Here is a 15,219-nt window from a genome sequence, read left to right as displayed (position 1 = left end):
CCAGATAGCACAACTGATCATCCAAGATGACCTAAAGGAATAATGTAAAAGCATACTAGTAAAACTGGAAGGCATCTAGCTTAGGCATAAGGTACTTGTTTTTAATCTTATCTGTGTCAGAGCCAAAAAGGTAAAAACTTATTAAAAGGGGTCATGGGTCATTCACACAGAAAAAGAGCAGGAGTGGAGGAGTGGCCTAGTGGTTAGGGTGGTGGACTTTGGTCCTGGGGAACTGAGGAACTGAGTTCAATTCCCACTTCAGGCACAGGCAGCTCCTTGTGACTCTGGGTAAGTCACTTAACCCTCCATTGCCCCATGTAAGCCGCATTGAGCCTGCCAAGAGTGGGAAAGCGCGGGGTACAAATGTAACAAAAATAAGACTAAAAACACCTAGGGGTGTAAAAGAAACCCATTCTATAAAACACCAAATTGTATATAAAAAGGTTCTAAAGGTAAAAAGATGAGACTTACTTCAGTAGTGGTTCCCTCACAAAAAACGTGGAGCAGCAGCTTTAATCCTCTGTACGGGGGCCGCCATCTTGAATCAGCCCACTATTTATAATGCTGATCTCAGCATTATAAACATTATATAAATGTTCTTTTAATATTTGATTATATATCCTTTATTTTTATATATTTTATTAGCCGTTTTATATTACTACCCTCAATGCAGCCTTAATTGGTGAAACGTGCCCACGTCGGGTCTGTACGAATAAAGGAACTGTTTGGACCTCCAGTGTCTGCTTCCTGTTTTTTCTTTAGAAATTTGGTATGACATTGGAATGTATGAGTGGGTTGTATGTATGAGGTATGGTGATATTTACATTACAATAAATAATTTTGATATTGTTTGAATAATTGCCTGGAGTATACATATTTAAAGCACATTTGGATGTATATCCATGAACCCCAGGAAAAGATGGAAGAAAGGAAACCATCAAGTAGAAAGCAAAATCAGCTTCGAGGCAACACAGGATTACAAGCTGGATTTTATTTATCCTAGAGGAAGGAATGCAGTTCCTGTGTACATCCACTTAAAGAAAAAGAAATAAAGGACAGCAAACAGGGTGTAGAAGATATTTTGTTTTCATTGCATTACCTTTCCGATTAGCTTTCAAAAGATACACTCTGTAAGAATAAACTGAGTTAAGGATGATGCTGTCTGTGCAGAAAAGCAAAGTTACTTACCTGTAGCAGGTATTTCCCAAGGACACAGGCCACTTATTAGCACATGTGGGTGACGTCAACCATGCAGCCCGGCGTGGAAATGCTGCCCAGCATACTGTTTCTTTAAAAGCTTGAGGCAACACACCCACCATGCATGTGCAGGTGCCTTCCTGCCCGATTCGCGAGCATGGGACCAATTAGTACAATAACATAGCTACAGCAGACAACTCCAAGGGAAAGTGGGAAGGTATGTCAGAATAAGTGGCCTGCTGTCCTCAAAGAATACCTGCAACAGGTAAGTAACTTCACTTTCTCCAAGGACAAGCAGGCCAGCTAATTCTCACATGTGGGAATTCCCAGCTACCAGGCACACCGAAAACAACAACATTAGGACAACAGGAAGTCGTAACAATGAGTTCTAGGAAGTCAATTAACCTGAAAAAAATATATACACTGTTGTGAAGGTGAGGCCTGGAAAAGAATAAAATGGGCCTAGAAGGGTGGAGTTGAATTCTAGATCCCAAACAAATTCTGCAGAACTGTCTGACCAAACCGACTATCTCATCAGATGCCTTGCACAAGGTAATAGTGGGATGTGAATGTGTGGACTGAAGACCACGTCACAGCCTTGCAAATTTCTTTAAGCGGCTGATCTCGTGGACTACGGACGCTGCCATGACTATGACATTGTGAGCCTTGATATGATTTTCAAGAGTCAGCCCAGCTTGGGTGTAAGTAAAAGATATGCAATCTGCCAGCCAACTGGAAATTGTGTGTTTACCGATAGCAACTCCCATCTTGTTGGGTGACTGTCTATAGGGCCTAGTCCGCTCCAGGTAAAAAAAAAAAAAAACAATGAAGTGCCGCAGTTCACTTTCGTCAGGATGGGCATGAGGTTTGGGAAAGAATGCTGGAAGGATGATCAACTGATTCAGATGGAAATCCAACACTCCTTAGGAAGGAATTTATGGTGTGTGCAGAGAACAATTCTGTTGTGATGAAATTTAGTATAAGGTGGATCAACTACTAGGGCCTGAAGCTCACTGATCCTGCGAGCTGAAGTAACAGTCATCAAAAATAAGCCCTCCCAGGTCAAGTACTTCAGAGAACAGGAATCGAGTGGCTCAAAAGGAGCTTTCATTAGCTGAGTGAGGACAATGTTGAGCTCCCGTTTCAGAGGCGGAGGTTAGACAGGGGGCTTTCTCAAAAGCAAACCTTGCAAGAGCCAAACAACAAGAGGCTGTCCAGAGATAGGCTTACCCTCTACATGAAAATGGTAAGCACTAATTGCACTGAGGTGAACCCTTACAGAGTTGGTCTTAAGACCAGACTCTGAGAAGTAAAGAAGGTACAGAAGAAGGTCCTGTGTACGGCAAGAAAGTAATATCTTTTAGTGGAATCTTTCCTGGAAGCCAGCAAAACCTTGGGGACATCCTCTGGGAGATCACCCTCTGGGAATCGCCGTCTGGGAGATTCAAGAAAGCCAATTCTAAGCCCTCAACACCCAGGGCTGTGAGGTCTAGAGACTAGAGACTGGGGTATAGAATAGACCCCCTCGTTCTGCGTGATGAAGGTCAGACAACAATCCAATTTCCATGGTTCTTCAGAGGATAACTCCAGAAGAAGTGGAAACCATATCTGCCTGGGCCAATATGGAGCAATCAGGATCATAGTCCCTTGTTTTGCCTGAGTTTCAGCAAAGTTTTCCCCATAAGAGATGTGGGAGGACAGAAGAGCTGTCCCCCAATGCAGGAGGAAGGTGTCCAACGCTAGTCTGTCATTAGACCTGAGCCTGGAGTGGCACTGAGGGATTTTGTGATAGTAAGGAGTGGCAAACAGGTCTACCAAAAGGGTGCCCCACTCTTGGAGAATCTCACAGACAACAGTAATGTTGAGTGACCTCTCATGCAGTTGCATGACTCTGCTCAATCTGTCTGCCAGGCTGTTTGACTTCTCTGTCAGGTAAGTGGCTCTGAGAACTATCCTGTTCTGGACAGCCCAGTTCCACATCGCAACAGCCAGACGACACAAAGGGTACTATCCTGTACCCCACTGCTTGTTGGTGTAATACAGAGCAACCTGATTGTCCGTTTGAATGAGTACAATTTGGTTATCAGCCGATCTTTGAAAGCCTTTAAAGCATTCCAGATTTCCCAGAGCTTAGGAGATTGATGTGAAGATCTGTTTCCTGAGCATGAAGCCCATCTACATGAACCCCCCCCCCCCTCCCCATCGCATCTGTCATCAGCACTTTTTGGAGCTGAGGAAATTGGAATGGAAGTCTCATGGTCAGATTGGTTCAAATCATCCACCAGAAGAGGAACTGAGCCAATTCTGGGGTTACTCAATGACACCCACTATGTTCCCTGAGGTTCACCACCACTGAAGCTAGTGTCCACTGGGCAGTTCTCATATGAAGACATGCCATGGGAGTGACATGCACAGTGGAGGCCATGTGGCCTAGTAACCTCAACATTTGCCGAGCTGTGACCTGCTGTCCAGTGCGAAACTGTGTGGCAAGAGCAACCAGATTGTCTACTCGTGGCACAGAGAGGACAGCTTTCACCTGCATGGTATCTAGCAGGGCTCCCACGAACTCCAAATGTTGTACAGAGAAGAGAGTAGGTGGGACAGAGTACTTTAAAACTAACCCTAGTATCTCCAGCACCTGAATAGTTCTCCACATAGATTCCTAAGCACCTTCCTTCGACGTGCTTCTCACTAGTCAATCATCCAGGTAGGAAAACAAATGGACTCCCAGTCTGAGTAGCAAAGCTGCAACTACTGCTAGACATCTGGAAAAAGCCATGGGAGCTGATGTGAAGCCAAACAGCAGAACGCAGTACTGGAAGTGATGTGTCCCCACTTGAAATCTGAGATACTTCCTGTGGCCTGGAAGTATCAGGATTATGTGGGTAGGCATCCTTCAAGTCCAGAGAGCATAACCAATCTTGTTCCTGAATCACTGGGAGAAGGGTGTCCAGGGAAACCATCCAGAACTTTTCTTTGACCAGATGTTTGTTCAGGGCCCTTAGGTCTAAGATAGAGTGCATCCCCCCTGTCTTTTTTAAAACAAGGAAGTGGAATAAAATACCAGTCTTTTTTCCCCTAGTGGAAATGGGTTCGATTGCATGGGCCTTGAGAAGGGCGGAGAGTTCCTTTAGAAGTACTTCCATATTGCAGCTTCTCTGCCTGGCGGCACCAAGGCAAAGTCTCTGGAACTTCTGGCATCTTTAAGCGCAGACTCCACCACCAGAGAATGAGGAGCCAACTGCAGCGTATCTTGTCCAGGTCAACTCTGAATCTAATACATATTATCAATTTTCTTATATTTATAAATGATCTAGAAATGGGAGTAACTAGTGAGGTAATTCTTATCTTATCCAGGTCAACTCTGAAACTAATACATATTATCAATTTTCTTATATTTATAAAATGATCTAGAGATGGGAGTACTTAAATTTGCTGACGACACAAAGTTATTCAAAGTCATTAAATCGCGGGAGGATTGTGAAAAATTACAAGAGGACTTTATGAGACTGGGAGACTGGGCGTCTAAATGGCAGATGACATTTAATGTGAGCAAGTGCAAAGTGATGCATGTGGGAAAGAGGAACCCGAACTATAGCTACGTCATGCAAGGTTCCACTTTAGGAGTCACTGACCAAGAAAGAGATCTAGGTGTAGTCATTGATGATATGTTGAAACCTTCTGCTCAGTGTGCTGCTGTGGCTAAGAAAGCAAATAGAATGTTAGGTATTACTAGGAAAAGAATGGAAAACAAAAATGAGGACATTATAATGCCTTTGTATCGCTCCATGGTGCGACCGCACCTCGAATATTGTGTTCATTTCTGGTCGCCGCCATCTCAAAAAAGGTATAGTGGAATTAGAAAAGATGCAGAGAAGGGCGATGAAAATGATAAAGGGGATGGAACAACTTCCCTATGAGGAAAGGTTAAAGCGGCTAGGGCTCTTCAGCATGGAGAAAAGGCAGCTGAGGGAAGATATGATAGAGATCTATAAAATAACGAGTGGAGTTGAACGGGTACACATGAAGTGTCTGTTTACGCTTTCCAAAAATACTAGGGCTAGGGGGCATGTGATGAAGCTACAAAGTAGTAAATTTAAAACGAATCGGAGAACATTTTTCTTCACTCAATGTGTAATTAAACTCTGGAATTTGTTGCCAGAGAATGTGGTAAAGGTGGTTAGCTTAGCAGAGTTTAAAAAATGTTTGGCCAACTTCCTACAGAAAAAGTCCATAGACCATTATTAAATCAGACTTGGGGAAAATCCACTATTTCTGGGATAAGCAGTATAAAATGTTTTGTACTTTTTTGAGATCTTGCCAGGTATTAGTAACCTGGATTGGCCACTGTTGGAAACAGGATGCTGGGCTTGATGGACCTTTGGTCTGTCCTAGTACGGCAATACTTACACGTACTCATGTACTTATGACAGAGAGGATTGCCAATTCTTCATTTGGACATCACGTAAGATCTTGTAAAGAGGGATCGTCACAGCCTCTCTAGGTGGAAAGTTATAGTCCAGGACCTCGAACATCTCAGCACTGAGCTCAACCTCCATCTCCAACTTAATCGGAATGGTAGCCACCATTCTCTTTCCACAAAAGCTGGGAAGGAGAGACTCTCTAGTGGAAATTTCTCTCTCTCCTCTGGTGGGGATGGGTCTGATGGAATCCATAGGACTCCTCCTCTGAGACACTCATCACCAGAGACTCTCTGGTGGAAATTTCTCTCTCTCTCCTCTGGTGGGGAGGGGTCTGATGGAATCCATAGGACTCCTCCTCTGAGACACTCATCACCAGACACTCATCCACATGGGAATCAGCAAAAAACTCCTCATGGGAAGGCCGAGATCATGCCTGCCTTAGGTATGAGGAATCATGTCCCTGCCTGGAATGGCGCCAAGATGGAGGCTCTACTCTTGACTCCAGTGAAGCTTCCTCCATGGACGTCGAGGGATTACCCACGAGTGGCTGTTGACACTGATACCACATGCGGCACAGATTTCTGTGACCTCACCTCAGGCTGAGGGCCGTGCATATCAGGTGGTGAGTCATGGCTGGCGCAAGCAACACTGATGCCAATGAACTCTGCTGTAGGAGACCTACCAAGTGCACTTGGAGCGTGGCCCAGATCCACTCATCAAGGGTCGACATCGGTAAAGGCTGGGGTATCAGTATGGAGTCAGCCCACTGAATTGTCGGTGTCAATCCGGGTACCAGATCCCAACTACTTGGAGACCTGCATGTAGGAACCTCTTCAATAGAGGGGACAGCCAATGTTTCTTGGGTACAGATTCTCTTGGTACCCCCAGTACCATGCGTCGAGGGGGATCAATGCCTGTGCTTCTTGGCCTTTGCCCGATGCCAAGCATCAATACCCCTCAGTGCCGACAAGGATGACATCAAATCCTCCCATTTTCTCACTACTGGATCTGAAGGTGACCGGTCCTGGGGGCCCTGCACAGCAGCCAGCATCAAAGCAGGTGGAGACCTACTCAATGTGCGTCTACTCCCAGTGTCTGATAGAGGACTGGTAGCCATAGGGACCAATGTTCCTGATGCCATGCAAGTGCCAACGTCGACTATTTGGACCTGGCTCCAAAGATCTTCTCTTTTTGAGCCTCTCTGGATTTCTATGTTCTTTTTTGCATACTCAATCAAAGAATACAGTTAGTAGAATTACGGTCTGGCCCCCAAACACTGGATACACCAGGAATGGTTGTCATCCCCAGAGATGGTCCGATTGCATTGTGCTTGAAGCCACTGGGAACCTTCGATAACATGGAAGGGAAAACAAGAAACAAAAAGAAGCACCAAAAGCCTTCAAAATCGGGACAATTCCTTTAATTATATGACTTGAAAATCAATCTTCCATTAATGATTGATTTTCAAGTCATATAATTAAAGGAACTGTGTCCCGATTTTGAAGGCTGTTGGTGCTTCTTTTTGTTTCTTGGACTCTGTTCTGTATTTTGGACCCTCTCTGTGCTATTTTATGGATGGGAAAACAGCCATAACTAAATCAAATGACTCTATGGTGATGTAAAAAGGGGAAATCACCGCAAAATACAAGGAATAGTACCTGGCTGATGCTCAGGCCTAAAAGGGCCTTGAGAGACCCCCAAAAATAAAGAAAACTTAAAACAGAGCCAAACTGACTATGAAAATAAGGAAAACAAAACAAGTCAAATCACGAATGGGAAAGAAATAACAAAATTCTGTATATCCTGCGAGGGAAAGAACCAGTAACACTTGAAAAAGTATGACACTGATAGGATATTTGTTGCATTTGTACCCCACATTTTCCCACCTATTTGCAGGCTCAACTTGCAGGCTCAATGCAGGATAAGCGAAAGATGGGTCTTCTCTTCACTGAGCATGAAAAATACCAAGTGGTCCCAAGCTCATGAGTCAGGCGGGAAGGCACCCGTGCATGTGCGGTGGAAGCACTGTCTCAAGCTTTCAAAAGAAGCAGTATGCTGGGCAGCTTTCCGCACCAGGTACTGTGGATGATGTCACCCATATGTGAGAATTAGATGGCCTGGTGTCCTCGGAGAATCTGCAGCAGGGAAGACACCCTGTAAGATGTGAAAAAAACGTGAAGAGACAAGATGAGGAATGGTCTAGTGTTAGACAGTTAAGATTTAATGCTAAAAACAAGTGCATAACCAGATTAGTTAAAAGACCTATAAAGCTTCTCTTCGCATTTCACTCATAAGTGAGTCTACATTTTATTGCTTACTATCTCCCATTTCAGCATTACAGAGGAAATAAAAATTGTTCTGCTTGCATTCTGGAAAGGAGACCCAAAATCTATTTCCTGAACACAACACATACTTATGTGTTACAGTAGCCAATGTTAAAAGTCCTCCTTCCACATGGAGACAGGTGTGTATCTAGGAATCTAAGCATGATCTTTCCCTGCACATACTCACCACAATAGTGCCCTCCTTGCCGTGATGTTTGTGGAATCTCATCATATCTTTGAAGGGGAAGTCACAGATCACATCACTGTTCAAAACAAAGAATGGATCGGAGTTTTCCTCGAGCAGCTGCCTTGCTAATGCCAATGGGCCTGCTGTAAAGAAAGCGCAGACAGAAACTAGACAACACTGTTGCATAATAAGGCCCCACTTCCAAAGACACTTCCACAAAAAAAAGCACACAGTAACATAACACAATAGCAAGGCCTAGTACTATATTGCAAAGAAAATAACAAAGAAACGGGTGGAGTGGCCTAGTGGTTAGGGTGGTGGACTTTGGTCCTGGGGAACTGAGGAACTGAGTTCGATTCCCACTTCAGGCACAGGCAGCTCCTTGTGACTCTGGGCAAGTTACTTAACCCTCCATTGCCCCATGTAAGCCGCATTGAGCCTGCCATGAGTGGGAAAGCGCGGGGTACAAATGTAACAAAAAAAAAAAAATAACAATACTGCTCAAGAATCCCACTGCAGAGGAAGCATCTGCATAAAATATAAACTGTTTATCATACAGGGAAATCTAGGAACTCAGTTGCACAGAAAACATTCATACGAGGTCAACCGGTTAAATGAATCCAACCCATGAAATTGCTGTTTGTACTGCACCCTACAACAGATCAACACAATAGAAGCAAACTTTTGACACGTGCAAGATGGAACACGGACACAACCTTAGGAAGGAACGTTGGATGCATGCAGAGAATTACTCTGTTATGATAAAATCTTTGAGATTAGGTGGATTAGCTACTAGAGCCTGCAGCTTACTCACTCTGTGGGCTAAAGTTACCACCATTATATGATTAACTAATGTGATATTTAATATTGCACTATTTCCTAGGAATACCTAGCTTCTTGTTTGTTAACTGCTCAGAATTCCTAAGGGATTGTGTGGGATATAAATGCTTAATGTATTGTAATGTAATGTAACCTTCCAAGTCAAACACTTTAGGTGACAGGGATCAAGTGGCTCAAATGGAGCTTTCATCAGCTGGGTGAGAATATCAGAGATCCCCTGATACAGTGGGAGGTTTGAGCAATAGCAAACCTATCATAAATCGAACTAAAGGCTGTACAGAGATGGGCTTACCTTCCACACGCTGACAGTAAGTGCCAACTGCACCGAGGTGAGTCCTAAGAGTTGGTTTTAAATCCAGATTTTGACAATTGTGGAAGGTACTCACTTTTATGTACCTTCTCATTGTTGTTCCAGTGTATGAGAGAATAGCAAGATGATTCCCTCTCCACTTCTTATAGCCTTCAGGCTATTGGAGCAGGGGCGTGGTTTTGCTATGAGCATGGCAGCAGAATGACTGTGCTCTCTCTCTGTACTATAACAACTGTATTTCTATTTCTCATTCTATCCGTCCTCAAGCCCACGACTTTTTAAACTTTCTAAGGTAAATTCTCACACTCTTGTTTCTTTAACTACTTTTGCTAATGTTTTACTGCCACCCCAAATTTTTTTTCATGCCAGTCTTCTTCACCTGCTCTCTCTGACATAAATCCTATTTAATATAGATCTTCTTACCCAGCATAAGACCTGACTTACTGACTCAGATACCTTTTTCTTTGAGCAATTCTGTCCCCCCACATTTCATTTTGCTTTTTCTAACCATAGATACAAGCAAGGCGGTAGGGTAGCCTATATTTCTTCTCTTCAGACTACTCATCTTCACTCATTCTTCCTCTCTTCTGGAAGGCAGTGCTTTTAATGTTCATTTACCTCAGTCAATTGTAGTTCTCCCTCTCTACCTTCCCCTCCTGTTACCACGTCACTTCAAGCCTTCTATGATGTGGTCTCTCCTTTCCTGATTCCTTCACTTTTGCTTATTCTTTGTGACTAAGTGATCCAATTGCTTGTATTTATTTATTTGTTACATTTGTATTCCACATTTTCCCACCTATTAGTAGGCTCAATGTGGCTTACATAGTACCGGAGAGGCATTTGCAGACTCCGGTGTGAACAAATACAAGGTGATGTTATGGTAAGATAGAGTTCATGTGGCACAGCCATATTAGGGAATTAGACCTTTCTTTTGGATTTAAATTTAAATTCAGCATGTTCTAAGCTGAACAGATTCTTCACTTACTCCTTACCCCTCTATTTCAAACTTGGTCACCAGTAGGATTGAACAATTAGTTCAAGTTTACCCCGGTTCTCTGGGTGCCCGGCAATTTTTTGATTTGTGCCCCCACTTTAGTACTGCCTCTCGATGACTTTTAGGCACTATGGTTTGGTCAGGCGGGACAGGTACTGTGATAGCGGTCAAGATCTTGGCAGGGTCTAGGATTGGTAGGAGCTCAGGAGTCTCCTCAGTGGTCTCCAGGGATCAAGAGAGGGCAACCACCTTGACATTCTTCTCGGCAGGCCAAAACACCACCTGAAAGTTGAATCGACAGAAGAACAGGGACAACCACTTTTGGTGGGGTTAAGTCTGTGGGCTTCTTGAAGGTATGAGAGGTTTTTATGATCTGTTGTCATTGTAAACTGATACTTGGCTCCCTCGAGCAGGTGAAGCCATTCCTCGAGTGCCATTTTTATGGCCACTAGTTCCCAGTCTCCGATCAAGTAATTCTTTTCGACTGGTAACAACTCGAGAGGGAAATAGGCATAAGGTAGCAACTTGCCTTTTGGCATCAGCCTAGGATAGGATGGCGCCCACTCCTATGACAGAGGTGTCTATTTCCACAAAGAAGCACTTATCAATATCAGGATGTTGGAGAACTGGTGCGGTTGTGAAAGCCTGTTTTAATTGGTCAAACGCTGCAAACACCCTTTGTTGGCCAGTCTTGAGGGTTAGCCTCTTTCTTTGTTAATACCATCAAGGGCGCTGCAATGGAGAAGTAATCTTGAATAAATTACTGGTAGTAGTTTGCGAACCCCAAAAACCTCTGAAGTGCCTGGCACCTGAGAGGGCATGGCCAGTCTTGAATAGCAGAGAGTTAGGCCAGATCCATCTGTAGATCTTGGTCCGAGATGATATACCCCAAAAAGGATAACTCTGTGTGTTCAAAGCCACATTTTTCCACCTTTGAATACAATCGGTTTTGGCGTAGGCGTTGGAGTACCAGCTTGACCTGTTCTCATTGTTGTTCCAGTGTATGAGAGAATAGCAAGATGTTGTTCAAATATACCAGAACACATTTGTACAATAAGTCAAGAAAGATATGTTGACAAAGTTTTGAAAGACAGCATGGGCATTGGAAAGCACAAATGGCATGACTAAATATTCATAATGTCCATCCCTGGTGTTAAAGGCCATCTTCCACTCGTCGCCCTTCTGGAAATGGATCAGATTATAAACTTCCCGAAGATCCAGTTTGGTGAGCATGCGGGTTTCTTGGAATTGGTCAAACAGTTCAGAAATGAGTATGAGCAGATACTTGTTTCTGATGGTGATAGCATTTAATCCCCTATAGTCTACACACTGGAACGGTAGAGCAGAGGACTGGAGCAGTGGAACTGGAATTGCAGAGCAGAGAACTGGAGCAGTGGAACTGGAATTGCAGAGCAGAGGACTAGAGCAGTGGAAGTAGAACTGCAGAACAGAGGACTGGAGCAGTGGAACTGGAACTGCAGAGCACAGAACTAGAGCTCTAGAACTGTGGAGCAGAGGACTTGAGGCACATTTTAGAAGTGTGTTCCACATCAATGACCTAGTTGCTTCTTTCAGGATGCATAAGGATCAGTTGGATATTTGACATTTTAAACTTCTCCTGTTTTGTGCCACCTGGACCATGTTCAGCTTTACTGGGTTTTCTTGCTGGATGATTCTGGGAACTTGATTATAGATAATCTGCATGCTAATATACACTATGAGGATCACAACGCTTATTTCCTATGTGTTTATTGGGTGTGGGGTGGGGTTGGGAAATGATGGGGAGAGGTAGGAATAATGCTCCTACTAATAATATTATATGTCCAGTTTTTGAGAGAGGATCTTCCACTATTCTTTTTCTTTTATTTTCTGGTGGTCCAAGCAATGTTCAATTGCCTTCCCATTTGCAGACCAATAAGAACTGGAGTTGGGTACAAAGGGTGCCATCATCCTGATTCTCTGATGGGCACTACAACTATAATTACTTAGAATGTCTGTGGTATTAATTCCCCCATAAAATGCACTCTGTCAACAAAAAAACGGGAATAGTGTTTTTACAGGAAGCGCATTTGAGTCCTGAGGAGCACAAGAAACTGGTCAGTGAATGGGTGGGTCACTGTTATTTCTCCTCTGCCCAGTCCATAGGTGGGCAGGGGTGTCAATTCTGGTCAATGAAAATATTCCTTTTGTGGAGCATGGGTTCTTATGTGGATAATAGTGGGCATTGGGTGGTAGTACATTGTTCCCTCTATGGTCAACAGTACGTGTTAGTATCGCCGTATGAGCCTAACCTCCCCAATAGGACCTTCTTTCCATCTCTGTTAGAAGTCCTAATGAACTTTCCGGTCATGCCTCTTGTGATTGGTGGATATTTTAATGGGGTTGCAGATATTTCTTTGGATAGGCTGGGGACTTGACCTTCTGTGGAGCAGCCTAGTAATTGGGGTTAATGATGGACAACATATGGACACTCCAGGACTATCCTGGGAGACCAAGAAGGCTGTGATAAGGGAAGAAATTATTTCTTACTTGAAACATTGCTATAAACAATTAAATTGCCAAATACTGTTGTAGCACTCTCAGTTAAGACAAGCACAGAGAGATTTGGTGCTTAACATGACCAAGGAAAATAGAGATCAGTTCTTCACTGTCCAGCGTACATTAAATGAGATCTTACGCCAGCATACACTTAATACATTACTGAAAGGCTGACACAGATTTTTCCCGTATGGAAACAAGATGGAGACCTGTTTGGCTAGACTAGTGCACACCGCAAGTGGCCTCAGTTTTGCTCCAGTTTTGAAATATGCTCGGGGGGACCTTCTGCACAGAAAAGTTAACATTTGTCATATGTTTCATAATTTTTATAAAACACTGTACACAGTGCCCATGGTAGATGAGCACCATTTTGAGTCATTTTTTGCAGGTTTACATTTGCCAAAGTTGACAGAGGCAGATCTGGCACTTTTAAATGCCCCCCCCCCCCCCCCAGATCTGGGATAGTTGTATTATGCAATAAAAACCTCAGCTAAGCATAAAACCCCAGGATCAGATGGTCTCCCTTTAGAGCTGTATAAAATCTTGGGTCATCGGATTGTACCCATCCTACTGGCTGTTTTTGAGGAAGCATTTGAAAAGGGCGTCTTTCCGCCTACTATGCAAATGGTGACTGTTCTTACCATTATAAAACCTGGGAAGGAACCTTTGCTCACAAGCGCCTATAGGCCTATTTCATTACTGAATGCAGATATCAAATTATATGCTAAAATAATGGCCAACCACCTTTTTTTTGTTGTGCCTCAGTTGGTGGGCCCTAACCAGATTGGCTTTTTAAAGGGCCTCAATGCAGTTACTAATGTGCGTCACCTGTTAGCTATAGGATTGGCAACTACAAAGGAACTCGAGAATGTATTAGTGAGCTTTGATATTGAAAAGGCTTTTGACAAGGTCTCATGGCATTACCTTTGGGAAGCTTTACGCCGATTCGGATTTGATGGGGATATCCTGAGTAGGATCCAAATGCTCTATCAGCAGCCCTTAGCACAGGTCCTGTTAAATGGGGTTTCATCTTTGCTTTTTTCTGTGGAACCCACCAGGGCTGCCCCTTGTCTCCCACACTTCTCTGTATAGAACCTTTGGCTCAAAACCTTTTACAGGAGGAAGCTATAGCTGGTATCCCTATTGTTCTCACCAGCTAAAGTTAGCTCTGTTTGCTGATAATTTGTTGGCTATGATTGCAGACCCTCAGGGATCTCTTCCTCCGGTTCTTGATTTGCTGTATCAGTTTGGATATCTCTTGGGTTTACGGATGAAGTCTGAAGGGTTGAGCCTACATGAGAGTTTGGGGGATAAGTGGCATAGACCCTTCCTGCTGTAGTGGGCTGGGACACATCTGAGCTATTTGGACCTGCAGATTCCTAGCAATCTCTCTCAATCAAACTCTTGAATGTTTTCTCCACTTCTTCAGGTGACACGCGATTTGTGTTATCGGTGGGCAAATTTGCCTGGGTCCCTGTGGAGATGGATACAGTTGATAAAGATGATTCGTCTTCCTAAACGGATGTGTGCTCCGGCGTCTTCCAATTTTGATGACGCCTAAAAATGTCCATTGTTGGAATAAGCTTGTGGAATGGGAAAAAAACAAGATTAATCCTTAAATATTTGCAGATGAGGAGGGTAAATGGCAGGATGAGCCTCCTGGATTTGCGAGCCTATAATACTGCATGACAGTTGCGCTCCATTCGAGATCGGCACTGTGGCTCCTCCTTTTCTACCTTTTCTTTGGAGAACTCTCTGGGGGAGCCTCTGGCTCCTTCTTATCTGCTACATTTTAGGGTATGCCAACTGCCCCCCATCGTCTGTAATTGTAGTCTCCTTAGACCAATGTGGTGGGCTTGAAGTACCCTTCATAAGTGTTTTGGCCACCATTCTTATTGCTCATATCTGCTGTTAGCAGTATGTAACTTGTCGTTAGAACTGTCCATAGTACCTGAAGATTGGAGTGTGGTCAATGTGATACCGATTTTTTTAAATGGTTCTAGGGTGATCCGGGAAATTACAGAACGGCAAGCCGATGTCGCTGCTGGGCAAAATAGTGGAAACTAATATAAAGAATAAAATTACAGAACACATAGACAAATATGGTTTAATGGGACAGAGTCATCATGGGTTCAGCTGAGGGAAGTCTTGCCTCACCACAAATTTGCTTCATTTCTTTGAAGGCGTGAATAAACATGTGGATAACGGTGAGCCAGTTCATCAGTTCATGTAATGTACCTAGATTTTCAGAAAGCTTTTGATAAAAGCTCCTCATGAGAGACTCCTGAGAAAATTAAAGAGTCATGGGATAGAAGGCAAGGTTCTATTATGGATTAGGAACTGGTTACTGGACAGAAAACAGAGGGTTAGCTTAAATGGTCATTTCTCTCAATGGAAGAGGATGA

The 15,219-nt window shown here is 43.6% G+C and overlaps 1 protein-coding gene across 3 annotated transcripts in view; it reads right to left on the bottom strand.

Annotated features, from left to right (window-relative positions):
* Positions 1–15,219, bottom strand: part of GMPPB (GDP-mannose pyrophosphorylase B) — a 159,363-nt gene that overhangs the window by 87,008 nt on the left and 57,136 nt on the right. For all 3 annotated transcript variants that reach the window (XM_030205300.1, XM_030205302.1, XM_030205301.1), the window contains one exon: positions 8,133–8,275. In XM_030205300.1, the coding sequence (XP_030061160.1) occupies positions 8,133–8,275 (143 nt within the window). The remainder of the gene's footprint in view (positions 1–8,132; positions 8,276–15,219) is intronic.

This window comes from Microcaecilia unicolor, chromosome 6 (genome assembly GCF_901765095.1).
Source record: "Microcaecilia unicolor chromosome 6, aMicUni1.1, whole genome shotgun sequence".
Classification (NCBI taxonomy): Eukaryota; Metazoa; Chordata; class Amphibia; order Gymnophiona; family Siphonopidae; genus Microcaecilia; species Microcaecilia unicolor.
Note: the sequence above shows the minus strand (reverse complement) of the source record. Positions and strands in the feature narration are given on the sequence as shown.